The sequence below is a fragment of the Sciurus vulgaris genome (assembly GCF_902686455.1).
Source record: "Sciurus vulgaris genome assembly, chromosome: 6".
NCBI classification, from domain to species: Eukaryota; Metazoa; Chordata; class Mammalia; order Rodentia; family Sciuridae; genus Sciurus; species Sciurus vulgaris.
Genome location: NC_136466.1, coordinates 4,474,268 through 4,495,018, shown reverse-complemented (window position 1 = coordinate 4,495,018; position 20,751 = coordinate 4,474,268). Strand labels below are relative to the sequence as shown.

Below are 20,751 nucleotides of genomic sequence, written 5' to 3'. Positions count from 1 at the left end.
CTTTTTCGCTGGACCCCAATTAACCTTTACAGCTGGCGCTGTAGACAATTTGGAGACTACCAATAGTCTGACCAAACAACTGGAAGTAATGAAATCTATTTACCATGAAGTGGATAGTACACTTTCTGATTTAATAAAGGAATGTCAGAATGTTGGAAGTGGCACTCATAAAGTGGCTTTACTGGCTGCTGTTTTAATGCCTCCTGATAAAATCTGTTACAATTGTAAAAAGCCTTGTCATCTTCAAAAGGACTGTAAGATTAAAAAAAACGGCCACAAAAGTAGCCGAGACATATTCAATCTGTCATAAAAGATTTCATTGGGCTAAGCAATTCAGATCTAAAACAGACATGTTGGGAAACTCAATTATGGGTTATCTCCCAACCCAGGGCCAAAGGGGGAGGAACCCTTTTTACCTATATACACAGATGTCTCCTTCACAAATGTTTCCAATTCAAACAAAAGCTCATTCATAGATTCTTTCATGCCACTAGAGGGAGCACAGAAATAGGTTTGATTACTACTGAGGATGCTCAAGTATGGTTCCCTGAGGTAGTATTTAAAATTGCTACGCAAATTCAAGGAGCTCTACCTAAAGGTACCTTTGGTTTAATTTTGCCCTGCTCACACAGTAGTAAAAAAGAAAAATTTGTAATTCCTGGAGTAATTGATTTTGATTATACTGGTGTAATATATATTACAGTGTGGTCTCATATACCCTTATATCTCCCCAAAGGATCCTCCATAGCTCAATTGTCATGCCTTGTATTACTGCACAACAACCCCTAAATGAAAGAGCGAATGCAGGGTTTGGTTGCATTGTTATTGGAGCATGTTTACCTATTACTGAAAATAGACCAAAGTTAGCCCTTTGTTTAAATGGGCTGTCAATCACAGGGTTGCTGGACACCAGTACTGATGTTACAGTTACACCCCTCTCAATGTGATCTCATGCATGGCCCTTACAAAGGGCCACCCCGGTTTGGGGCATAGGAGGCAATAATAAACATGTGTTTAAGAGCTCTCTATGGCTGCAATGCTCCACCCCTTCTAACCAATGGCAAGCAAGTTATTATTGATATTCAACCATACATTATGGCAGTTCCCTTTCCTATATGGGGCAGAGACATCTTGCACAAGTTACGAATGTCTATGGAATCACCTTTTTAATAGGGACCTCTGAGGGTTTGACCACCTTTCCATTAAAATGGAAGGTCACCAGTCCTGTCTGGGGAGAACAATGGCCATTGTCTAAGGAGACTGTGGCAGCTGCAGAGGCCCTCATTCAGGAACAGTTTCAATTGGACAGACACATTGGACCTTACATTAGTCCATGGAATATGCCCATTTTTATTATGAAGAAGGTATCAGGGAAATAGAAATTATTACAAGATTTAAGAGAAATAAATGTATATAACCCTATGGGTCCACTTCACTGTGGATTGCCTAACATTAATCTAATTCCACAGGGTGTTTTCTTATGTGTAATAGGCCTTTTTTTTTTTTTTAATTATTACTATTCCTGTCTTTCTTGATGATCAAGAAAAATGTGCCCTCACAATTCCTGTTTTCAATCATCATAATCCTGTTGATAGGTATCAGTGGAATGTTCTTCCTCAAGGTATGTTAAATAGCCCCACATTATGTCAACATTTTGTAAATAAGGCTCTTCGACCTTTCCAAAAATTACTCCACATATTCTTGTATATCATTATATGGATTATATTTTGATTGCTGAGCCAAAACTTACAGAAGATACTTTAACTAAATAGCAGTACATTCTATTACAATCTGGCCTCCGTGTGGCCACAGAGAAAATTTAATGACAACTCCCTATTAACTATTTAGAACACAAAATACTCCATTATTCCATTCCATATTCCAAAATTGACTCTCCTTCCACATTTTCCTTTGTTCATTTACAACGATTTTTAGGACATTTAAATTGGGCCTGACCTTATATTTCCTTAACTATTGATTCACTGTCACTTTTTTGAGTTGTAAAAAAAAATAATCCCACCAGTTTTATCCAGTTAATTACTGCACTGCTCTTCAGCATCTTAATGAAAAATTATCTACAGTTCTTATAGACTTCCAATAATCAATTTATATCTAATAATCTTAACTGGAAAGCCTTATGCCTTCGCTGCAGTTGTTGCCATTTATAATCAAGACTTGTATATAATAGAGTAGATATGTTCTTACTTTTCAGGAAGGAGTCTTCTCCTTTATACTGATATGTATGCACAATTGATCTCAGATGTACACAATTGTATTTTCTCTCTTACAGGAATAGATATTCATGTACTTTTATCTTACGTATGGAAAGATTTTACACTCTCAAGGTTTACAATTTTCTTCATATTCTCAAGATATCTTAACTGATTTTTTAGCTCCTATTGCTTTCCATGCAACTCATGATAAATGTGTTTCCTTTTGTGTCAAGTCTTTCATGCTCCTTCTTCCATAATCTCCCCCATTCCACTTTCCAGTGGGATTACTGTCTACACTGATGGAGGAAACAACATGGTGCAGTATCTATATTCACTGATAAAAAATGGACTGATTACTGCACATTGCCTCAAACCTCCTCAAGGAGCAGAATTAAATACAATTATTTTGGCTCTTTCATTTCCCACCACCTTAAACATCATTACAGATTCTCAGTATATAGAAAAACTGATGCCTCATATTTTCTCTGCAATTTTGTCACCTCATTTGGACTCTAATTTGTTATCCATGTTTACCAGTCATCAATCTCTTTTATAGGTACATACAGCTTCAATATTTCTTGCTCACATACATAGCAAGATTCCTGGACCACTCACTAAGGGAAATGCCCACGCTGATGTTGCTATAAAATCACATCAGTATCTCTTTTCATATGCCATTTTTTTCATCAAAATGCTCACTCTTTAATAAAAACCTTTTATATTTCTTCTCAACAGGCCTTTTTCATTTTTAATAATTGCTCTTATTACACACCCTTCCAATACCCTACTTGGGAAACTGTAAACCCTCAAAGTTTACATTCTAATGCCCTTTAGCAGGTGGATGTAACTCATTTCCCTCCTTTTCATCCTTATTCCTTCTTACATGTCACCACAGATATGTCCTCAGGCCCTACATGGGCCAGTGCACATTGTTCAGAGAAGGTCTCAGCCTGTATCTCATGTGCTACTTTGCGTCGCCACCATGGGTAAACTTCCTTGTTTTAAAAACTGACAAGGCACCTCCTTCTACTTCTAGTGCCTTTGCTCAGGTTTGAAATCAATGGAATATGATTCTAACCCATGGAATTCCCCACAGTCCTACTAGGCAGGCCTTAGTTGAACATGCATATCACATGCTAAAAAAGAGCCTTTTAAAACAAAAATAAAAAGGACAACCTAGCCTAACTCATGTTAATAATGTTCTTGATATTGCCTTGTTCACAACAAATGCTCTTAATGTACAAAATAAAGATAATACACATCACTGGTCCTCTGCCTTGGACAGACACTTTACCCCTAAGGAACCACTCATTGTTTTGTGTAAAATAACAAGTTCCACCAGATTCCATTTGGCAGGAACCTGTACCTTCAATCATATAGGAGAGCATATATGCTGCTGTTCTTACTCCTGTAAGTCCTGTTTGGATTCCTGCCAGGTGTATGAGATCCACCAATCATCATGAGTTGCCATCAAGGGCTTCACAATTCAATTCCCAAATTCCATTCCATCCTGGATGAAGAGGACACTGATTCAAAGAAGGAACCTCCAGGAAGAAAGAGAGGCCCAAGGAAACCCTGGTCTTCAAATCATCTAGTGACTTTGGGTGCATAAAAAGAGTTTAACAACATCTGCTAAACAATTGCTAGTATAGATGAGTTTAAATTGTACCCCAGAAAATTTGGTTATGGTTCTGCCAAACTAACCCAAAATGCCACAACTACTTTCACTATTGTGTTATTCCTCTATTGTTGTATCCTCATTGGTAGTGCCCTGTTCTTAGCAGAAATTGTTAATTCTTCTGAAATTTGTATCCATCATACTATTCTTGAAAATAGGGCTGCTATTGATTATCTACTGTTGTTACATCATAAGAGATGCCAGGAATTTCATAATGTGTGCTGTTTCCACTTAACTGATAACAGTAATCCCATTCAAAAAAATTGGATCATCTTAAAGACATTGTAAAGAAGGTGCAATAGATGATAGAGGTTGGGATTTACTAGACTGGTTAACCTCATGACTACCAAATTTTACATGGATCAAACAGCTTTACAGTGGGGGATGTTTATTGACACTTGCCTTATTATGCTGTGCTTCTTTTTCCCAATGTCTCTCTTGCTTTCTCCTTCCACCTTCCTTAAGCAGAAATTATTTAAAAGGCCATACAAAACAGAAAAGGGGAGTTGTAGAGATTTCAGGCTAGTGAAAGTACAAAGGAGTGATGTCCTTGAGTTGAGCAATCTCTGTAAGACAACAGACCCCCTGTTTGGTTTAGAAATGCTCTGCAACTCCTCTGTTCTTGAGGCCTAGAGACAATACCTTATTATAAAAAGAGTTGTTACTAGTGAACTCTGAGAAGCAAGCAAGTTATATGAGCTGCATATGCGCACAGCTAACTGCACTATATAACCTAATGTAATTGATATGACCCTGGAATAGTTAATAAAACTGAACTGGCTTCTCCAAGGAAGTCATCCTGTGTGCTTGCCTCTTTATTGCTCTCCCCTTCACCTTTATAGCTGGACCCCAATTAATCTTCACAATGAATTTGAAGGCAATTTGAACTAGTGAAGGGTGTCTCATATTTATATCTGTGATGTTTCTCTCTAGTATGAGACAGTTCATTTATATGAAAGTAAGATTTAGTTACTGAAGACTTTCGCCCACTCTTTACATTCACTTTCTCTCCAGTATGACCTATTTTGTGCCTATGAACGTGAGCAAAATTAGTGAATGCTGTCCCACATTTCTTACATTCAAAGCGATTCTCTCCAGTTTGAGTTTGTTCATGTGTGTGAAGGTGACTGGACCTAGTGAAGGCTTTGCAACATTGCTTACATTAGTAAGTCTTCTCTCAATAAATCATTCATGTCTGTGAAGATAATCAGAGATAATGAAGGATTTACCACATTGTTAACAGCCATCATTTTTTCCCCAGTATGAATTTGTCCATGTAAGTTAAGGTAACTGGACTGAGTGAAGGCTTTGCCACGTTGCTTACATTTATAAGGCTTCTCTCCAATATGAATTGATTTGTCTGTCAAGGCAAGAAGGAAAAATGGAGGCTTTCCAACACTGGACATCTGTAATGCTTCTCTCCAGTATGAATTAGGACATGTATTTGAAAATGACTAGAACAAGTGAAGGCTTTTTTATATTGTTTACATTCACAGGGCTTGTTTAAGTCAGCTGTTTTCGCAGCTGTGACTAAATGACCCAACCAGCACAATTGTAGACGTGGAAAAGATTACTTAAGGGCTCATGGTTTCAGAGGTCTTAATCCATAGACAGCAGGCTCTATTTCTCAGGGCTTGAGGTGAGGCAGAACATATGGCAGAAGAGTGTGCCAGAGAGAAGCAGCTCACACCAGGATCAGGAAGCAGAGAGGTCTCCACTGGCTAAACACAAATATATACCCAAAGTCACATCCCCAATTCCCACCTGCTCCAGCAACACCCTACAAATTCAGTTAATGTGGAGAGTGGTGACAGAGGATAGGATGACAGAGGATGGGAGAGCAGTGGCTAAGACTAGGGGTGTCTGATGACCTCATGGCTGTGGCATGCCTGGGAATGTTCCCATGCAACAGCACAGGATGCTTAGCTGCTTTGACAATGCCCTGCATGAGGAGGCTCTGTGCCAAAGTCCTACCACCTCTGACCTTGATCACACATAAACAGTCCCTGGCAACAGAGGAATTCTTATGCTGGAAAACCACAGTGTTCTACCACCTGCACTTCTGCTCCTGCCCACTTAACAGTAACTTTAAGTAATGGACTTTCTTGAGAGCTAAACAAAGCTTTCAACATCGCACTTTGCAACTGTGGATTTCAACTGTGGAAAAGCTACAGAGATGTCCTAGTTTCTGTAACTTTCCTCAATACAAACAATAAGGCTTGCAGTCTGTAACCTGATCGTGAGACACATATAAATAAAGATTGCTGGCATAACTCTTTAGAGCTTCTTTCCATCAAAAAGCAGCACTCCACCTGCTTTAAAATCTACATTTGTGAGTCTTTATTTTTCTAATCCCCCATTGCCCCTCACCAGAACCACAGGTTTGGTGGTGTTGGACTGGGCAAGTTCCCACTCAGTTAATCCCTATCAGGGAATTAATTCACTGGTTAAGACTCCACAGCAAAACCATTTCTCCTCAGAACCTTCTTACATTGACTCATACATGAAGATATGGGGGACACCTCACATGCAAACCACAACATTTTGACCCTAGCCCACAAAAGCCCACAACCATCTCCAATGCAAAGTACATTTTGTCCATTTCCAAGACTGCCCAAAGATCAACTACAGTCTCCTCTCAGACTCAGGGCAAACTCACTTTATGAGTTCTTGTAAAAAGCAAAAGCTATTTACAACTAATTTATAAAGATACACAATAAACATTTTAATTTAAAAAAATAGGGGCATAGAAAGAAGGGATAGGACCATAGGTAAACCAAAACACAGGTGGGCAAAGAGGTCCTGTAGCTCCATGTCTAGCACCTGGGGCACATAGCATCATTATGTTCTCCTCAAAGGGCTTGTGCAGCTCCACCCTTGTGGCCTTATGGGTTGCAGCCCAAGTGACCTTTTCATTGTGTTGTCACTGCTTTGTTCCTGCAGGTTTCCTAGAATGATGTTCCACATTGCTGGCATTTTTTAATCTCTGGGCTCTCCACTGCATCTTAAGCTTCCTCCTCAAATCTGCACACCTTGCATTGTCAGGGAGTGCCCAAAGGGACTCTGACCCTGCTGCATGTTGCCTGTTCCATGAAGATATGAAAGGAAGGCATATCTTGCCTTCCTTTCATATCTTCACAGAAACACCTTATTTCCAGCATCCTGCATTCCTGTAGAGAGTGCAGCACATGGTTGACAACAAGGTCTGTCACCATCTCAAGCAGCCAGGGATCCTGGCTGCAGCAGCCTCTGAGTGTCTGGGTGGCTGAGCATGTTGAAAAACTTCCTAGGCCCTCTTGTGTAAGAAGGATGCTCCACTGGTCTCTAGACAATTTTCACTGTTACCCCCTTGAGTTTCATGAGAATGGTGTGGTTTCTGCCAGCTCCTGAGATACCCTCAGGCCATCTTTCTTATTGTCTCTGGTCAAAGTAGTTAGCATTTCTTTACCAGCTGCAACTTCCTTAACCCCAGTTATACTTCAGCCTTTCAAGTCCTTGTTTTCCAAATCTTTCTGCTGTGCTCTGCTTTCTGCTGATTATCACAATAAATTTGGCTAAAAGCTGCCAGCAATATCCATGCCAGTGCCTGAATGCTATGCTGCCTAGAAATTTCTCCTGCCAGATTAAGAAGTCCATCACTTTTAAAATCAGTCAAAGTACCAGGACACAGGCAAAAGGCAGACAACTTCACAGCCAGAATATAAGAAGAATGGCCTCTAGTCCAATTACTAATAGTGTCCTCCTTTTCCTCTAAACCCTCTTGATTCCTGTCCTTACTGTCCAGAGTCCTATAGGGATTCTGGTCTTCTGAGCTCTCACCAGCATCAGCCATTAAGCTCCCCATATAACATAAACCATTTCCAGTTTACGCTGCTAAACATCTCAAAATTCCTCCAACAAATTCCACAACTTACCACTTCAGTTACCACTCGGTTAATTCCTATAGAGAATTAATTCACTGATTTGGTAAAGACTCTTACGATCCATTCATTTCTCCTCTGAACATATGAATTTTTTTCACTTGAGCTTTTGGGTGACACCTCAAATACAAACCATAACAGAGCTTCTCTCTAGTTCATTTATGTATTTCAAGGTTAGAGGAAACAGTGACGGCTTTCCCAATTTGTTTACATTCATAAGGGTTCTCCCCAGTAGGAGTTCATTTATGGATTTGAAAGAGACTGAACTGAGTGAATGCTTAATCACACTGCTTACTTTCATAGGGCTTCTCTCCAGTATGAGTTCGTTTATGTATTTGAAGGTAAGAGGAAGCAGTGAATGCTTTTCCACATTGTTTACATTCATAGGGCTTCTCGCCAGTATGGCTTCGATTATGTATTTGAAGGTTAGATGAAGTAGTGTAGGCTTTTCCACATTGTTTACATTCATAGGGTTTCTTTCCAGTATGAGTTCGTTCATGTATTTTAAGGTAAAAGGAAGCAGTGAAGGCTTTTCCACATTGCTCACATTTATAGGGCTTCTCTCCACTGTGAGTTCGTTCATGTATATGAAGGTAAGAGGAACTACAGTAGGACTTTCCACATTGTTTACATTCATAGGGCTTCTCTCCAGTGTGATTTTGATTATGTATTCGAAGTCTGGATGAAGTAGTGAAGGCTTTTCCACACTGTTTACATTCATAGGGCTTCTCTCCAGTATGAGTTTGTTTATGTATTTTAAGGTAAGAAGACATAGTGAAGGCTTTCCCACACTGTTTACATTCATAAGGCTTCTCTCCTATATGAGTTCTTTCATGTGACCGAAGGTGACTGGATGAAGCAAAGGATTTTCCACACTGTTTACATTCATAGGGCTTCTCTCCAGTATGAGTTCGTTTATGTATTTGAAGGTGACAGGAACGAATGAAGGCTTTCCCACATTGTTTACATTCATAGGGTTTCTTTCCTGTATGAGAACTTTTGTGTGAATAAAGTTCCTTGGCTGAAGCAAAGGCTTTCCCACATTGTTTACATTCATAGGGCTTCTCTCCAGCGTGAGTTCGTTCATGTATTTGAAGGTAAAAGGAAGCAGTGAAAGCTTTTCCACATTCCTTACATTTATAGGGCTTCTCTCCAGTATGTGATCGCTCATGTATATGAAGGTAAGAGGAACTACAGAAGGCTTTTCCACATTGTTTACATTCATAGGGCTTCTCTCCAATGTGATTTCGACTATGTATTTGAAGTCTGGATGAAGTAGGGAAGGCTTTTCCACACTGTTTACATTTATAGGGCTTCTCTCCAGTATGAGTTCGTTTATGTATTTGAAGGTGACAGGAACGAATGAAGGCTTTCCCACATTGCTCTGTATGATATCTTTCGTGTGAGTAAAGTTCCTTGGCTGAAGCAAAGGCTTTCCCACATTGTTCACTTTCACAGGGTTTCTCTCTAGTATGAGTTTGTTCAAGTATTTGAAGATAAAAGGAAGCAGTGAAGGCCTTTCCATATTGCTTACACTTATAGGGCTTCTCTCCAGTATGTGATCGTTCATGTATATGAAGGTAAGAGGAACTACAGAAGGCCTTTCCACATTGTTTACATTCATGGGGTTTCTGTCCAATATTAGTATAATCATGTGAGAGAAGTTGAATAGACTGAGTGAAGGCTTTTCCACACTGCTTACATTCATAGGGCTTCTCTCCAGTGTGATTTTGATTATGTATTCGAAGTCTGGATGAAGTAGTGAAGGCTTTCCCACACTGTTTACATTCATAGGGCTTCTTTCCTGTATGAGTTCTTTCATGTGAACGAAGACGAATGGACTGAGTAAAAGCTTTTCCACACTGTTTACATTCATAGGGCTTCTCTCCAGTATGAGTTCGCTGATGTATTTTAAGGTAAGAGGACATAGTGAAGGCTTTTCCACACTGTTTACATTCATAGGGCTTCTCTCCAGTATGAGTTCGTTTATGTATTTGAAGGTAAGAGGAAGTAGTGTAGGCTTTCCCACATTGTTTACATTGATAGGGTTTCTTTCCTGTATGAGTTTGTTCATATAAGTGAAGGTTAGCAGAACTAATGAAGTCTTTCTTACATGGTTTCCATCTGTTAGCTGTTTCTCCAGTATGAGTTTGTACATCTATTTGAAAGTAATTTGAACCAGAGAAGCCTTTCCAAAGTTCCTTACATTCACATGGATTCTCCCCAGTATGAGATCCTCCATATTCTTGAAAACAACTGGAACTCAACTCTCTTCCCCATGTCAAACATTCATAAAGTCCATTTACAGTGTGCTCTGATGCTTGTCTTGGAACACTCGTGAGAGGAATGAAGGTTTTTCTGTTCTGTTTAAATTCATATGTCTTCCCTCCACTCTCCTTATTCTCATATGCTTTGTTTGCAGAGTGAGATATAATGGGCCTATAAAAGAAAAATTGATATATGAAGATCTGCTCATAAATACTCCTTTCACATGGTCTTTCTAGCAGGAATGTCCCTTTAAGACTGGACTTAGAATCTTACTGAAGATTTTTCCACACTGAGTATTTTTTAAAATTTTTAGAGCCTACCATAGGACTTCTGTAAAATAATTACAAGCACAGTAGGAAAATACTGGTTTTTTGTCATATCTAAACTGTTTGAAAGGCAATATCATGATCACTTTGCAACAATGTTTCTCCATAGCTAGTATAAAAACAGTGCTATCATAAATGCAGTTTGTTAGTACCATCAAATATTCATTATTTTGAAAACACAAAACATGTGTCCCACATTAAAGTTCATATATGGTGATAAAAGAATAAACATAATTTATATCATGTTTCTTTGCGTGTTTGTAAAATTATAGGACATGTTAGAATTCCCTCAAGGCACTCTGCTTCCTCTCATGACTACAAATTACCTTACATCTCTCTTGGCAATTGTGTTCTGATCTTCAATGTTCTGGAACTCCCATCTGTCTCCTAAAATATAGACCCAGAACAGTCATTATGAATCAGCAAGATTTCAGAAAGAATTATGAGAATTACAATTTGGCCAACTATAATGCACCAATAAAAAAGATGAAGAGGGAGGAAAAATTCTAGTTATTTATGCTGCACAGTACAATGATATTAGTCCAAATTTATTCCCCAAAGTACTCCCTTTCCACATTCCAAATTCGTGAGGAGAAAAAAAAATACTCCCAGGGGATCTTTTTCTATGTAATGAAACATCATTCTTACCTAGAGAAGCCAGATTTCTAAGGACTTCCTGCATCACATCTCTGTAGAGATTCTTCTGGGAAGCATCCAGCAAAGCCCACTCTTCCTTGGTGAAGTTCACAGCCACATCCTCAAAGGCCACTGAGTTCTAAAATATCCCACAAAAATGTAGTGCATGCCAGGAAAGACTGACAACATGAGGGCCATATTCTCAACATGTGAGATATTCTCATGTTTCTGTGATCTCCAAATATTTAGTCCATGATTTGGTCATCAAAACTTGTACTCTTAACCAGAGCAGTTAGACAAGTGAAAGAAATTAAAGGGGTTTATCAACAGGAAAAGAAGAATGCAAACTATCATTATTTGCTGATGCCATAATTCTATATTTAGAAGATCCAAAAAATTCCCCCAGAAAACTTCTAGAACTCATAAATGAATTCAGCAGGATATAAAACAGGATACAAAAAATATACATAAGTCAAATGCATTTCTATACATAAGTGATGATCCCACTGTAAGAGAAATTAGATGAACTACCCCATTCACAATAGGAACAAAAATAAAATACTTGGGAATCAATCTAACAAAAGAGGTGAAAAACCACTACAATGAAAACTACAGAACGCTAAAGAAAAATACTGAAGAAGACCTTAGAAGAAAGATCTTCCATGTTCTTGGATAGGCAGAATTAATATTGTCAAAATGGCCATACTACCAAAAGTGTTATACAGATTCATACAATTCCTATTAAAATCCCAATGACATTCTCCAAGTCATATTTATGCAGATATTTGAATAAAGCTTATCTATCCATGAATATATTTAGTGTTCTTGTCAGAGTGTCATTGATAGAAGATTATAGACTTTTAGTTTTCTTTGACACTTCATTGCTCTTAAAATTCTACTTATCAGTATTTCACTACAATACATGTGCATCACACTCAAATGCCAGGCAGGATGCATACTTTCTGCATCACAAAATATTTGTATAATAATGAGAATAAGTAATTTACATAATGATAATTAATGTTAAATAATACAATTTACTGTAAATTTTACTTCTGTCATTTGAGTTTTGTTTTTTTGCACCTCTCTACTTTCTGGGTGATTTTATCAACATTCTTATCTTTCCATTGAATTTTTTTCTGCTTTTATACTTTTAATATCAATACTTTTCATGTTGTTTTAAAAAATTTTTATAGTATTTTAATCAATTAGTAGTCCACTCAACAAAACAGAAACCACTGAAACTACTTCAAGCAAAGAGGGATTTGAGGAAAGGATTGGCTATAATCACATCAGGAGGGATGGAGGAGCAAAAGGAAAGAGGACAAAGATCAAGCAGCTGTCAGGGCCCAAACCCCACCCTCACTGCTGTTCTGCAATGCAGGTCCTACCACCACTACACTTAACCACTCTGTGCTACTGAGCAGGAAAGGCAGAAGCCCCCACTCTGCCTGATGCTGCTGCTACCATCACCAAAGGCACTATCAAAACAGGAAATAAAATGTCTCCATGGGGGCTGGGGTTGTGGACTATTGGCACAGCACTTGCTTGGTATGCGTGAGGTCGTGGGTTCCATCCTCAGTACCACATATACAAAATAAAATAAAGGTCTATTGACAACTAAAAAAAAAATTAAAACATTAGCATTCTATATTGACACAATCACATCAATGTTCATAGCAGCTCAATTCACAAGAGCCAAACTATGGAACCAACCTACATACCCTTCAACAGATAAGTGGATAAAGAAAATGTGGTACACATACAAGATGGAACACTACTAAGCCTTAAAGAAGAATTAAGTTACGGCATTTGCAGATAAATGGATAAAACTAGAGACTATCATGCTAAGTGAATATGCCAATCCCAAAAAACCAAAGGCCGAATGTTTTATCGGATAAGCAGATGCTAATCCATAGCAGGGGGAAGGTACAGAATAAAAGAAATTTGGATCATGCAGAGGGGAGTGAGTGGAGGGTTGGGGTGGTGGGGATGGGAAGGACGGAATGACACAAACATTTTACCCTATGTACATGTATAAGAAATAAAAAAAAAAAAAGATTTCCTGGTTTTAAGTTGCTATAGCTACCATGAGGTATCTCTTGCGGGAAGTTGAATGAATAGTACATGAGATTTTCCCATATTATTTGTACAACTTTGTGTAAATCTGTCATTATTTAAAAAAAAAAAAAACAAAAAAAAAAACCTTATACTCTTTGTGTGTACTCACTTCCTAAAACAGAGGCATTCAAACATAAGACTGGAGCTATCCAGAAAACCATCAGCAGAGTAAAAACACTCTTCTCACTGATGAGTCCAGGGAGCAAGGAGTGCTCCCAGGTCACCCTTAATGTCTTTGTAGAGTGCATGTCTAGCACATGGAATCATGAAGCCATACCACCTAATGTGCAGAAGAGAGCTACTATTAGTTCTCCTGACTACCTAGGCTTAGAAATCCCTGTTGACAAAGTTGAATGTGCCAACAGGGGGAGCTAAAGATTTGGGAGGGATCCCACCAAACTAAGCATTTACAATGAGTTATAGTGATTCAAAGTGTATGGAAAAAAGATGGTATTTACTGAACACTTGTTTTGCTTTGGAAATCCTATTATTTTACTCCATTTCTATGTTAGAACCTAAAGGATCAAAGTACCCCCATGTCTGGGGTAAAAAAAAAAAAAAAGAAAAAGGAAAAAGATCCCTTTGAGTAAAGAGTCTAAGAGCTTGCCTAGTAGGCAACATTTCATTGATGTGGTCACAACATGGTAACGAGGACTGAGCTGATCATGTGTGACTACACCAGAGAACAAGTAGAATTCGTAGGTGTTTCAGTCCAGATCAAATTTAACCAACTAATAAAATAGGACAATCATCAAGAAACAATTTGATGACATCTTCCAATTAATATCAACATACAATGGAATAAGTGTCAAATACCTTTTCTGACATTTAACAAGCAGAATTCCAGTCATCACAGAAAGTGTCCAAGCACAGTAAGAATTAAGAAAAGTGAAACACCTATCAATATGTTCTAGACAGCAGACTGTTGGCTTATCCAATATACAGCCATGTGCCACAGAACAATGTTTTGCTCAAAGACACTTTTGATTAACAATGAGCTACAGCTACACATATTATGGCTATTCGTAGTAAAGGGATTACTAATGTGTTTGTAGGGATGGTTGTACAAACAAACCTAATACATAATTTCTTTGGTATCTTGCAAAGTAAATGCTGTGCTGGGCTGCAGCCTAGGAAGCACTGATAACACAGAGCCTAGTTATATAACAGGCTATTCCTTCTAGGACTGGGTAAATATACTATGATGTTTGGGTAATGAGGAGGAAGCCTAAAAATGCATGTCCAGAGGGCTTAAGTGAACCAGACTACAAAAAATATCACAGTGGATCTACTGCTATCTGAAAGTCTGTATAAAGATTCTGACAATTTTGCCTAAGTCAGAAGACAACTGGTGTAGAAAATTAGTGCAAAATGCTTAAACATGTTTAAAGGAAACAAAGTCCTACATCTGGATGGATGTTTAAACAAAAAAATCACAATGTGAAGTATGACAGAAAAAGGTACAAGATAAACTCTTCTCAGAAATTACAGTGTTCATGCCCAGGGTGGTGGTGCATGGTTCCAATACCAGTGATTTGCAGGAGGATCAAAAGGTCAAAGTCAACCTTAGAAGAAAGGACCTAAGCAACTCAGCAAGAACCCTAAAAACTAAAGAGAGCTGGGTATGTGGCTTAGAGGATACGTGCCACTGGGTTCCATCCCTGGAATTAAAAAAAAAAAAAAAATTAGAGAATTCAGCAGGGCGCAGTGGTACATGGTTCGAGTCCCAAGGATTTAAGAGGCTGAAGTGGGACAATCACACGTAGACTCTCCTGGAATACCTAGTGACATTGTGAGACTCTGTCTCAAAATAAAAATTACATAAACCTAGGGCTATAGCTCAGTGGTACAGCATCCCTGAATTCAATCCCAAGGAGAAGAAATGAGAGTATTCACCAATACCCAGGTGTACTAGGGAACTGAGTAAACCCAGGCCAGGAGAAAGCCTTTCAGAGAGGACCAAGACCCACATGCTCAGCACTGGCTGCTCTCCAGGCTCTGTTAGCAGAGAACAGCACAACCATGTGTTAAACCAGCTGCCCCAGCACAACTACCCACAGAAACTGGAGGAGCTGAACTCTCACTATTGCTTCTGTTTACTTCCCACCTATTTCTTCATGGAACTCAATCAAAACTCTGGCTCAACACAGTTAAGAGAGAACACTGAGTACACTGAACAGTTAAACTTTTGTCTCCAAAATTATTTTGGAAAGTTAAGACAAACAGCAGCTTCAACACACAAGAGCAAACTCTCAACAGGGGAGGAACGGGTTTCAGAGGAACCCATTATAATATTCAAATACCCACTTCTCAAAAGCAACAAATAAAGAATACACAGAAACAGGGAAATACATCAATGCAAAATGCACCAATGGAAAAAACACCTGACTTCAAGAACCACTGAGAAAACACAGACACTAGACTCATTAACAAGACCCAAACCCACTGCCTTAGTCTTTCAGATGCATGACCTACACCAGCTGAGAACACCTGATGAACACCTGAGACTCACAAGGAAATGTGGTGAAATCCAGTGACTGGGAGACAGCAGCAACCGTCTAACAGTGGGTGAGAGATGGAGCACACAGAGAGCACACAAGGTGAGCGTGACTCAACAGCACACCCACCACAGGGACGTCATGCACTGCCAGGCACTCCAACCTTCTCCACACCACAGGGAAGGCGCCAAGAGCAGCCACATGCAGCCATGACAGGCATGAGTGTAAAAGGCTGGCGAATTCCAGCACCTGCACCAGGAACACTGGAGTCACACCAACGTCAGTACCAGAAGCACAGCCAGGTGACCTCCAGGTGAGTGCAGATCACATCCCAGAGTTCCACACAGCCACGGGCCAAGGACGGCTCAAGATGGGGCTGAACATGTCAGAGGAAAAGATCTGAAACTGCATCCTAGGAAACTGTGGAACACAGACAGGCAGTGCTTAGGGGAATCAAAGGTGCTGAAAGCTTACATGAGAAAAGAAGGATGAAAACCACCCATAAAAACTTCCACTATAGGAATGAAAGGACAAAGAGCAAGGAGAACCTACACCTGACACTGCCACAGAATTAAAGACATCAATGGAACTGTGATCAGGAAATCAAGAGGATCAAAATCAAAAGCAGATTCTTCATGGATATGATTGTAACAGACACACCACAGCTGAAGTAAAAAGAGAGACACAAAACTTACACAGCAAAAACAAAAGACACCATTATTAATCCTACAGAGAGTAAAAGAACTGGACAGGAATATTATGATAAATGTCTGACCACAATCTGAGAACTCAGATAAACTGGATCAATTCCTGCAGACAACTAATCGAGCACAACTCACACACAAGGAGGAACACACAACGTGAACAGGCTCATAAAGTGATGATAACCATCAACAAAGGGCAGGCATGGCCCAGTGGTGTCCTGGTGGATTCTGCACCACACTAGGAGGAAAAGAAAACTCTCCTTAATCTCCTCTAAAAGGAAGCAGGTAACACTCCAATTCATTCCTCCAGGCGTAGCCTGTGTGACATGCTGTGATGTGAACAGTTTCTGGCAGCCAAGCCAGGGAACCTGCCTGGACCACAGGTGGCTGGATTCAGCATCCTGGCTAAATGGGAAATAATCAGCAATGAAAATGGGAGAAATGAATCGCATGCAGCTTGATCGAATGGCAGAGGGGCAGCTTGGTTGGTTCTCTGGCTTCATTTCTTAAATTCTGTGAAGTCCAAGACCAGGATTGCTTTGTTGAGCAACTTCAGAAAACTTCTACAAGTGCAAATAGTACAAAAAGCTCTAACAGTAGCCAAAATGTCCAGGAGTCTCCAAAAGCTTGTTAGAGAACACTGTCAGGTAGTATTATACACTACCTAAAGGTCTACGTAAACCCCAAACTTCACAAGGAATAATGTGGACTCACAGTGTGACTGCATCTGGGAGAAAAGGGAATTAGATGAGATGGTGAAAGATGCTCATGAATTATTGGTAACTGCATGAAAACCTGTTCTGTTCATTCAATGGAGTTGTCATTAAATAACCATTTCCAGGATACTAAATCATTTTGGAAGCAAATGATCATATTTTGATATATGTGGCAATTGCCATGTTTGTCCCATGAAATATGTTGGTAATCTTCCTACTTCAGAAAACAGGAAGCAAAAAGGAGGTATCCACTCTCATAAGATCTTCAGTATACAAAGGAACCTACGTGGGCACCAACAATGACACAATTATTTTTCTCTTTTCAAGAGTAGCATTCTTATTATTTGGGGGGATACAGTTGATTGAAGTTAGGGGCACTCAACAACTGAGCAACAACACCAGCCCAATTTTTTGTATTTTATTTACAGAGAGGGTCTCAGCTCAGTGAGCTTCAGCTGAGGCTGGTTTTGAAAGCTGAGGCCCTCTGCCTTCAGTACACACAGAGAGCCTTGGGCAGGGGTCCAGCTGTGAACAGAAGGTTCTGCCACTGGACAACACACTGGGAACCCACCATGGACCAGCCCACATCAAGGCCTGAAGGCAGCAGGGCTGAGCTGGAGCAGCATCAGACTCAGCTCTGGGTGGGCCGACTCTGGAGCTGACAGAGGGAGGCCAGAGTCCAGCCACCCCTGGCTCCCACCAGTTCTACCCAGCCCACCTCCTCCAGGAGTCCTGGCCCCACCACTCACCATTTCCTGCCTTCTGGAAAGTCCAGACATCCTTCCTGGGGATCTCACAGCACCTGCAGCTCACAGGGAGACAGTCTCAGCCAGAGCCACGGGGGCCTCACACAACAGAGAAGACACAGTCCTGGAGATGGATTCTGAGCTGCACAGGGTGAGAGACCAAGGCCTGTGACTGTGGAAGGCCACCCCCTCCCACCAGCTGCCTGCTGACTGGCCAGGGCTCCATAAGACCCCTCTCTCACCCCAGTCCACACATGCATACTGTGGTGCCATAAGTGACAGGGGATGGATCAATTCCTGGGTAAGTGAGGGCAGAAGGACAGGTTCTTGGCAAAAACCCTTTTGATCAGAACTTCCTCCCTCCAAGGGGACCTGCTCCATCAGGGGAACATTTCCAGTCAGGCAGTTAAGACCTTTCTCAAGTAGGCCCTGTCGTCTTCTCCTCTCAGAAGCCTCTTCCTGCATCTTCTGCCCAAGCACAGAGTCACAAGCAAGTGTGAGGAATTACATACTCAAGGTCCAAGGCAGCTGATCCTGACCTCAGAGAAGGTGGGATCCAGGTCAGGCCAGACTGGAGAGGAGGAATACAGGCAGCTTTCACTTGGGAAGAGCCTGGGGCTGCATGGCCAAGGCCTCCTCACACTGTAACTCTCTCAACTCACTTCCAGCCAAGAACATAAAAAGACAACAAGGGAACACAATAATTAAATGCACAAAACACTAACTGTATGGCATTAAAAGAGATTTAAAAAGAATACAAAGCAAACACTTGAAGTAGCTCAGGAAAGGAGACTGCTTCACCCCCAGTTCACAGGAAAACACACTCCCAAGTTGGAAGCCAGATTCTGACTGATGACGAAATGCAGCCCCAGGAGGGCTGAGTCCCCAGTGGCCAGGAGGGGACACCTAAGGATTTACCTCTGGGAGCCCTATAGAACCCTGTCCTAAAGGTTTTCTTATGTAAGAAGATAAAGTCCAAAGGAAAAGCCTGATAAACCCAAGTCTACTCCATCAAACTGCAACAGGGTGCAAGAAGACTGACTGCACTATTTAGGGGAAATGTCTGCAGTCCCACAAAGGAAATGAATTCATGTACAGGTATATTGAAAGACAAAGAAATAACCTCACAAATGAATTAAATATGAGAAAATCGCTGAAGTCCTTTTCAATAAACAGAACTGCACAGAGAACTGCTCATGCAAATGGTATTCAGTGAAAAGCAACATGTAGCCACATGGAATTAAAGAGAATAGATGTGTGTAGGGGATGAACACACATGGATGCACAGGCAGAGCTCATCCACACACTATACTGGAATTTACTAGTAACTTGAAATAATCCACACTCTATAACCTTACATTGATTTTCCAACACATACAAAACTTATGAAGGGTGTGCAATTGGGGACCAAACTGAAAAACAGAATGAATGGTCAAGAACATAAACTTTAAACTGGGAACCAGTCAGGTTCCTGAAGCAGAAAGAGGGGAGGGAACTGGGAGAACCAAAGCCTCAGACAGCAAAACCACTTTAACTACTGAGGCCGAGGAACCACCACACAGGTCACAGCACCACAGTGACAGAGTACTAATGCAGCACTAAGTTAGTGAAAACTCAATAAGATAGAAGCAAAGAACACTCTGCCTCCTCACAGATGGTGAAAGACAAGGAATGAGAGAAAGAAGTGACACCGCGCTCACCTGCAGGCACAGGCAGGGCAGAGCAGAGCAGGGAGAGAGGGCGGCCTGCCCAGGGCCCATTCCCCTCTATTTGGACCGGACGTGCACAGGTGTTTAGATTCTCACTAAACTGAGCACTGAAACTATTTCAAGAACTCCCTCTCCTTCACATCTCACTACTCTGTCCACGTAAATGTCAACAAAGAACACAAAAATCTTACATTCAATCAAGGAATGAAATACTTACGTGCTTGGGGACAAACTGGAACTGAATGGCAGCAGATCTGATGGAGGACACAGGACCCAGCTCAGGGATGCAGCCTGTCACCGCAGTTCACCAGGAACCGCCGCTTGGTGGCTGAGCACACTCCCAACCTTGGGGACCACTCTCAGGGCACGCAGCCCAGGTGGCTCCTGCTAGGCAAGGAGGGGACCTCAGCAGCTGGGCGTTGGTTCTGGAAGGTCACTTGCTCTCCTCTCCCCAGAGTGGAGGGCTCCCTCCTGCAGGACCTCAGTTCTCACCAGCACCCAGCACCCGCCAGCAGGCACAGGAAGGTCCTTGCCTGTGAGGCCACGCTGAGCAGCCGAGGCTGGGGACCCACGCCCAGCCCACCCCGCGGGACCAGGAGACTGGCCCCAAGGCCACCCTCCAGCGGGGACTCCGCCGCCCTAGGCAGCCGCCCTCGGCGACCCGCGTCCAGCCACCCCCGGGACCAGGGACAGGCCCCAGGGCCACCGCAGCCAGACTCGGCCTCGCTCCGCAGCTCACACGCCGGGTCCCCACGGCAGGTGCTGACCGGGTCCCCCCAGCCCCGGCCGCACACGCACCTTGCTTCCTCCGGGGTGACCCGCCGTCCTCCCGAGGGACTTCCGGGGCTCGCGGGGCGCACAGGCTGCGCAGAGTCGGCGGAGACGCCGGAGCACAGGACGCCCGGCGGGGATGAAGGAGCTGAGCGCTGAGCAAGGAAAGCGCGCGAGACCGCGGAAGCCCGCCCCGCCCCTCCGTCCGCGCGCCTGATTGGACAGCTCCGCCCCAGCGCCCTGACGGACGCCTCCAGGCACCGCCCCAGCGCCGAGTGACAGCTAATGCCACCCAATCCCTGGCTGAAGTCGGCAGAGTGACAGGCGCTTGCCCCGCCCTCTGCAGCGGGACTCCCTGCCCGCTGGGACCTGACCCTGGCGGGAAGGGTGTGTATTTCTCCTGGTGTAGAAGGTGGTGTCTGAATGGGAGCCACAGACGCCAGCG

The 20,751-nt window shown here is 41.8% G+C and overlaps 2 protein-coding genes and 1 long non-coding RNA gene across 3 annotated transcripts in view; 1 reads left to right on the top strand and 2 right to left on the bottom strand.

Moving 5' to 3' along the window:
- LOC306663227 (uncharacterized protein) overlaps positions 1 to 20,751 on the bottom strand; it is a 93,062-nt gene that overhangs the window by 26,084 nt on the left and 46,227 nt on the right. The window lies entirely within an intron of this gene.
- Positions 47 to 20,751, top strand: part of LOC306663293 — a 47,362-nt gene continuing 26,657 nt past the window's right edge. Inside the window, exon 1 of the long non-coding RNA XR_013764437.1 lies at positions 47 to 5,224. This is a non-coding gene — a long non-coding RNA (uncharacterized lncRNA). The remainder of the gene's footprint in view (positions 5,225 to 20,751) is intronic.
- LOC306663222 (uncharacterized protein) lies at positions 7,009 to 20,579 on the bottom strand. Its single transcript, XM_079143624.1, has 6 exons — positions 20,334 to 20,579; positions 19,753 to 19,789; positions 17,830 to 17,882; positions 11,054 to 11,180; positions 10,732 to 10,792; positions 7,009 to 10,250 (listed from the first exon to the last, which is right to left on the bottom strand). The coding sequence occupies exons 3-6, from the start codon at positions 17,857 to 17,859 to the stop codon at positions 8,090 to 8,092; spliced, it is 2,379 nt and encodes a 792-aa protein (XP_078999750.1). The 5' UTR covers positions 17,860 to 17,882; positions 19,753 to 19,789; positions 20,334 to 20,579; the 3' UTR covers positions 7,009 to 8,089.

Bases quoted from the DNA above. Each gene is read 5' to 3' on its own strand.
- LOC306663222 (XM_079143624.1), bottom strand. From the start codon at position 17,859: ATGTCTGGACTTTCCAGAAGGCAGGAAATG. The intron at 11,181-17,829 runs GTGAGTGGTGGG...GGGATATTTTAG, and splicing joins TTTCCAGAAGGCAGGAAATG to AACTCAGTGGCCTTTGAGGA. The intron at 10,251-10,731 runs GTAATTTGTAGT...TTTCTTTTATAG, and splicing joins ATTGCCAAGAGAGATGTAAG to GCCCATTATATCTCACTCTG.